This window comes from Formica exsecta, unplaced genomic scaffold (genome assembly GCF_003651465.1).
Source record: "Formica exsecta isolate Colony F162 unplaced genomic scaffold, ASM365146v1 scaffold59, whole genome shotgun sequence".
Lineage (NCBI taxonomy): Eukaryota > Metazoa > Arthropoda > Insecta > Hymenoptera > Formicidae > Formica > Formica exsecta.
Genome location: NW_021853174.1, coordinates 870,019 through 877,252, shown reverse-complemented (window position 1 = coordinate 877,252; position 7,234 = coordinate 870,019). Strand labels below are relative to the sequence as shown.

The 7,234-nt window shown below is 40.9% G+C and overlaps 1 protein-coding gene across 1 annotated transcript in view; it reads right to left on the bottom strand.

The window, feature by feature from the left end:
* LOC115242269 (cerebellar degeneration-related protein 2) overlaps positions 1–7,193 on the bottom strand; it is a 35,445-nt gene extending 28,252 nt beyond the window's left edge. The window contains exon 1 of the mRNA XM_029818431.1: positions 6,626–7,193. Within this exon, the coding sequence (XP_029674291.1) occupies positions 6,626–6,698 (73 nt within the window). The 5' untranslated portion in view covers positions 6,699–7,193. The remainder of the gene's footprint in view (positions 1–6,625) is intronic.
* Positions 7,194–7,234: the final 41 nt, after the last annotated feature.

Here is a 7,234-nt window from a genome sequence, read left to right as displayed (position 1 = left end):
ATAATATATTAATAATATATAAATACTATAAAATATATCTCGTTCGACGCTATTTTGGCTTTAAAGCACAAAATTCTTTACCCTTATTAATTAATCAAACGTTTATTCGAAGCATTTCATTGATTAATGTAATAATCCAAGTACCAGTAATCCAAAACAGAATTATGACGTCATAATTCACTTTCAGAGCAATCGAACTTGCTTCATTCGAAAATACCAACTGATAATTTGTGGGAGCGATTAGCTTTGCGTCGATATATCTATGTAAATAGATTCGCCTGGGGAAGATTTCTCGAATGACCGTGCAAAGTCCGAGGAAGTAGGCTATTTGTTGATACGGATGTATACGCGTTTTCTTCTTCTGTGACGATAAGAACCGCGCGGGGAAATTGCGGCGTTTGACGCGATAAAGAACTTCCTATTCATTTATACCGTTTTTAACTGAAAACGAAGCAAATTTGATCGCTCTGAGAGCGATTAATGACGTCGCTTTGAGTGGATAAAGACGTCGATTTAGGTTATTAGGGCTACTTGGATTATTAGATTAGCCAATAAAATACTTCGAGTAAGCGTTTGATTGATTAATCAGATATTAATCAGATTCAAAAACCTATTTTCGGTTGAACATATGTTTATGACAAATTGAATTTAATTGCTCTCAAAACCATCAAATCTTGCTTCACTCGAAAACGCTATCAGATTGATGATAAAGTAAGTGAAGTAAAAATGTAGGAATGGACGTTACATCGATTTATTATTATACGTCGCTTCGTTATGGCATAATTAACATGCGTAATGTAACTCGCCGTTACTCTTCGTTACTCTGAAATATTTCTGCCGTTAAGCGCTTTAATTTCCGTAACGTACGCAAACTTACGTAATCCAAATTCGGAGAAAGCTTGGTTTATCATTGTTTACAATGTTTCGCACGATATGCAAACGCCGCACGTATATACATCGCGCGTCTCGTGTATGATTTAAGTAGATTCACATTTCATCGCTTTATTCCACCTGTACTTTGCGTAATAGCTACTATATGTAAAATAACCAGAACCCAGAACACATTGAGAGAGTAGAGATGTAAAAAACCATTCTTTTTCTGATAGAAGAAAATTGTTAAAAAACGTGTTTTTTTCATTTAAAAATATTTGTTTTTTCAGTATTTTTTTAAATATAATATTTCACTTTATATTTTTTTTTTTTGTTAATATAAAAAACGGATACTAAGATTTTTATGTTTTTAATTTTCTTTTTCGAAAACAATTTTAATGAATTAATGATACTTTTTCGGCATATTATACAGACGATATGATTTAAATAATTTTCAGTTATATTAGTTGCAGCTCTCGAGTGCTCATCTCCGCTTTTTTTTTTTAATTTTATTTATATTTAATTTTAATTTAATTTCATTTCATTTGTATTTATATTGTTATTATTGCTATTATTATTATTTCTTTTCCTTTCTTAATGCTTTGTTTGTTAAAAATCTTATTAGTTATTTCTATATACAAATATATATACGTACACACATATAAATAGAAGGGATGGGGAGGGGGAAGAAAAACATCTGTAATAATGACACCGAATTGCAATGCTCGGGAATGAGACGGAATCGGCAGTTTTTGTCACGACATCCGTTGGCCAGCCGTTCATCGCCAGCGGATTCATTACGCGCCGACATCGTCGCACTTTGCGCGTGCATTCATGCGCGCGTGCATACGCGAGCGTATCCGTTTCCGACCGAGTATAATACTCGAGGGAATAATTCATTTGTCCCGTTACGCTAAACGGGATAAATCGTCTCATTATACATCAGCGGATGTTTCGTCCGCGCCTAATTCCGGAGGAACGTAGGGGGGATCTCGCCTTTTCCTTTTCTCTCCGTCATATATACGCGGATCGGAGAGAGCCGATCAATTTTCCAAAGAGACATTTGTCAAAACATTCATCTATCTTCGGCATTTTTTTTTTTCGAAAGTTTGCACGCGCCGACAGCTAAGTAAACGACGAAACTGGATTTTCTCGCGTGATTTCCGCGCGCGCGGAAATAAAAATCCACTTTCCAACTTCTATAAGAAACATATATCGTCGCGACAGGTATAATTTTGCGCGTTAACGGTACGCGCGGTTGTACTTACCTGCTTGGCGAGATAACCCGCGCGATAACTCGCGCGGGCTATCCGGTGATTAATTGCGCGGTCTATAAATAATTAGCGATCGTCATCGCGCGTTTGCGCGAACAAACGTGGAGAAAAGAAGAAAAGAAAAAAATAGAACCCATCGCGATCCTTTAACGCCAAACGACTCGACGGGAAACGGTAATTTGATCGTCCCTCTACGAAAACCCGTTTTCAATCTCCTCCGAATCACTATCCTATCACCGATGTATCAAAGTGTATACTCATAGCGTACGCTTATACGTTATTAGCTCGTCGTCGAAAAATTCGCGCGATATTTTCCGTCGAGAAAGGACATTTTGACATTTTTCGCGACGAGGAGAAAGGCGAATTCTCCTTATTACGATCGACCTTCTCCTCCAGTAGGGTGATCCATAATTGGCACCCATCCGTCGCCGTTCATCGGCTCCAGAGAGTCGAAATCATTATCTCTCAGCCTAATTTCACCGCGATATCACGAGACGCGTTTCCTCTTCCGNTCCGATCGAACGGAACGGAGCGGAGCAGGTTTCCACGCAATCGTCGTCGATAAGAGTATCTCCCGAGCGGATTCCCGTGGCTTCATTTTCTGCAAGCTGGGCGGGAAGCTGAACCGTAACTGATATTTATTCGCTCGTCGGTTCCTCCATAAAGTGATTACATGTTTTCGCAGGCGCGTATATCATTTTGCGATATATATAATGAAAAAGAGAGAGTCTTTTGTTTTACTTGAAAAAAATTTTTCGATCTCCAAAAGTAATGGACGCCGTATCGATGACATATAATCGGGCGCAAAGATGGATGTTTCCTTCGAATCGGGCGTACTCTACTTTCGCGATTTTTCCGGGGTTTCTCGCCCGAGATCCTCTTCTCTTTCGGAATCGTGACTACGACTACTCTTGGCGAAGATACGACAAAGAACGCGCGCTCTCTTCCTGTTATTAGTAGAAATTACTATTCCGGAGGGGACTAATATCGCGAACGCGGATAGATCCGTCGATTCCTCATGCCGATCTCCGCGCTCTCGAGATTAGACAATTAGGATTGCGATAGGAACGAAAGGGAATTCCACTTACGAGAAGCCGTTTTATTTGTCTCGGAAATTATACGCTTCCCCGTAGATATTAGAAACTCGATCGAACGGAAAAATGTCGAGCGTTTCGACGATGCAACGAGAGACGAAGAGATCGTCAATTCCGGATAAGAGGAAATGAAAAAATTGTATTCTCGAAATATATACTTTATAAATCCTCTTAATAGATATCTTAATAAATATCTTAATAGATATCTGATACTTTTTAGAGGATTTTTCTTAAGTTAAGAGAGGATTCTTCTGGCGCTTATTTTAGAGAAAGATAATATAAAAAAATAAGTGATAATAATAATATAAAAATAAGTGAAATATTCTTAAGATGAGAATACAATTTTTTCGTAGCATAATCGATTGCCCACATTTCCATCTCGTTGGCGATATCGCGGTAAATAAATTAATTTTAATTCATTCGCGTGGTGCACGCGGCGAGAGTCGGCGGAAAAGTCGGCCTTCCGTTTCTGCGGTTAGAAAACGATCATCGCGATTTCACACCGCGACCGCCACCGCCAGCATCCGATCTGTTCGTCCATATCTCGGAGCCACGCGAGCCTTTACGCGAGATATGCAGATAATACTCGTATCTCTTTCTCTCTCTCTTTCTTACCTTTCGACGGCCTCTCGTGACTGACAAGATCACCGGGCAGGGAGCGCTTATTTTAGAGAAAGATAATATAAAAAAATAAGTGATAATAATAATATAAAAATAAGTGAAATATTCTTAAGATGAGAATACAATTTTTTCGTAGCATAATCGATTGCCCACATTTCCATCTCGTTGGCGATATCGCGGTAAATAAATTAATTTTAATTCATTCGCGTGGTGCACGCGGCGAGAGTCGGCGGAAAAGTCGGCCTTCCGTTTCTGCGGTTAGAAAACGATCATCGCGATTTCACACCGCGACCGCCACCGCCAGCATCCGATCTGTTCGTCCATATCTCGGAGCCACGCGAGCCTTTACGCGAGATATGCAGATAATACTCGTATCTCTTTCTCTCTCTCTTTCTTACCTTTCGACGGCCTCTCGTGACTGACAAGATCACCGGGCAGGGATTTTTTTTTCCGGCAAAATGAATCTCCGGCAAGAGAATCGCGCTCTGGAAAGTTTCCAATTTGCCCGGAGAAAATCGGTATCTCCCGTTATCGCAATCGCGAGCGCGTGCGTCGCGATACTCTTCTTCTCGTGCATCTCTTATCGTTCGGTATGCGAGACTAATCGACATTGCGAGGCTGGTCTAACGACCCGTTGCGAACCGATACCGTAACGTTGTTTGTCGCCCCGTTACGCTCGCAAGTTATTTCTTTATCCTAGCGCGAGGAGCTTATCTAGTCGTCTGTATCGGTGCTTCATCTGGAGCATCCTCTAGATTCGATCATCCGTGCGCGAACAAGGAGAGAAGAAGCTTAGTGGAAGGTGTGGCGATTAACGGCGAGAAATTTCAATCTTTTTATTCTAAAAATCGAGTGTTGATTTCACATTTGATCGCCGTTTGAATTTTTACGATATATAATCGCGTCGTTTAATAAATGATCCGCCTTGATATTTATCGACGCGAACGGGATCCAAATTCAAAGACGGCTCACTATGAAATCACGTAAACTCGCGGCTTCTAATCGTAACCGATCCGAGGCGATTCGCGAAAGGTCGAACCATCATAGTCGATGAGAAAGTAGGAACGTATCAACAACGATGAATCCGAAATGAAGCAAAGCTCTCGTTAGCGAATGCCGATCAGCTGTTATTCCATCTGTCAATTACGCGATTCGATACGTCGTAATACGCGAAAACTCGTGAACGGATGAGTCGTTTAAAATCTGTGCGCGTGAATTTCAGGACGGAAATCGAATCGAAAGAGTGACATTTCGCGTATATTAGAAAAATATTCTTCTCTCGCAATATTTTATAATCTTAAACAAGAAGTAGAGATATTTTTGAACGGAGTAAAGATATCTTCTAGGAAATGAAAAATGAAAAAAAAATGAAAACATGAGAAAGATGATCGCAAAACGAAACATGCTGTAGAAATTCCACTTTCACATACGATAATGTACGCGAGCGAAAATGAGAATTGTCGATGCGGGAAGATCTCGGGGTTTAATAACAGGCGGCCTTACGTAATCGCGCGTAACCGGCATATGTAATTTTCGCGACGTGTCCAACGGCACACGCGTGTAATGGCGTTACGTTGGATTTATTACACGCACGCGCGTGTAATAAACGAGATTTTGAGATTGGATGCATAGCTCTCGCGATTGTTTTATAATCGCGCAGACTCGCGAGGACTTTTTTTTCCCTTCTCGCTTACGCGCGAAAGGAAAAAAAAATAGAAATCCCTGTCTAGCTTGACCGGTCGTATCGCATCGCTGCGTTTACAGCGTGAAATTCCTCGCGCGAACAACACAACGGATCCTTCTGCTATTAAGAGGGCATACCTGTTTGAATCTTCGAAAAATAAGTACATTTTCTAGATTTTCTTGCAGCGCAACGATTTGATAAAAACTTTTTTTTTTACAATATTAATACGATATTATTAAATACTTAAATAAAAATGTTCACTTAAATAAAAATTTTTATGCACGGTGTGCAGCTTAGCTATTAATATGTTTAATATAAAAAAGCTTGTATTTTTAATTTCGGATATGATCTACGAATGTTTTCATGCACACTGTGCGGCCATCTAAAATTTGAAGGAGTTCTGCAAATATTCCCATAACTCCAAAAAAAAAAAAAATTTTTTTTAAGCTGAACATTTTTAGTTAAGTAGTTAATAATATTGTATTAATATTGTGAAAAAATCAAAAATTTTTATCAAGTCGTTGCTCTGCAAAAAAATCTAGAAGATGTACTCATTTTTTAAGGTTTCAAACGAGTATGCCTCCTTAATAGAGAAGAAAGTAACGAGTCGAGGGGTCTCCGGCGGGCATTAACGGTCGGATCCGTCCAATAAATTCCTGTAAACCCGCTTCTATTTTTCTCTGTTTACGACGGAGACTCTATTATACAGCTCTCGTGATTCTAAACATACCGGGACGAGAGACGAAGCGAGCATCAAAAGAGATACGTTTATTAAATACTCTTCTCTGGAAACGTTTTTGCTTTTCGTTTAACGCGTTTACGGAGTTGAGCAAAGTCAAAATTTATTCATCGACCCTCTAAAATATCTTAACCCATATACCTAAAATGTCACGAGATGCTCGCGTGGTCTCCGGTCGCTTTCGTAACGAATATCGTAAGCGCGAGCGGATATTCATAACTCAATAATAACATTTCACCTTCGGAATGAAAGACCCGCGATTATTTTATAAACCGACCGGCTCATCGACTTTGATGAAACACCGTTTATATTTCATACACACGATGACTTGCAGAGGACTCACCGCTTTGCGTCCAACTGTCAGTGTCATGGCAGAGCGTGGACCAGTCATCCTCCAGGTCCTGGAAAGTCGCCATGGTCGACGATCTTGGAAGGTGTCGTCGTCCTCGCGTCTCTCGACGCGGCCACGTGCCACGTTCTCCTCGATATTATCTCCGATCGCGAGGAATTGACAATCGGCGCGCGTTCTCCACCCTGTCTTCGGCGAGATTCTTATTACGGTCGGAGATCCTTACTAAAATGCGCGCGCGTAGAATCTACCGCGTCGGAGAATCGCCAGCGATTTTATACGCGATCGCATGAGGATTTGATCGGAAATCGAGAGGACGACTCGGATATATCGATGTAACCGCGCGGAAAACTATTTTTATATGCGGAATAAGCGCGATAAGACATCGGTCCTCTCTCGGTTTACAATCGCGACGCGACACGTAAGGACGCGAGCCTAAGAGCTGGAGCACACACGGGCGTCAAAGTAACCGCCGCGACAAACCCGGTCCCCGTGCGTTCCGCACGCACATACACAGATTCGTTCCACCTCTACTCGTCCATGTCGCTGGTCGCTGTTACCGCTACGGAGAGCCGTGCGATTTTCGCGCTGTTTATTTTTAAA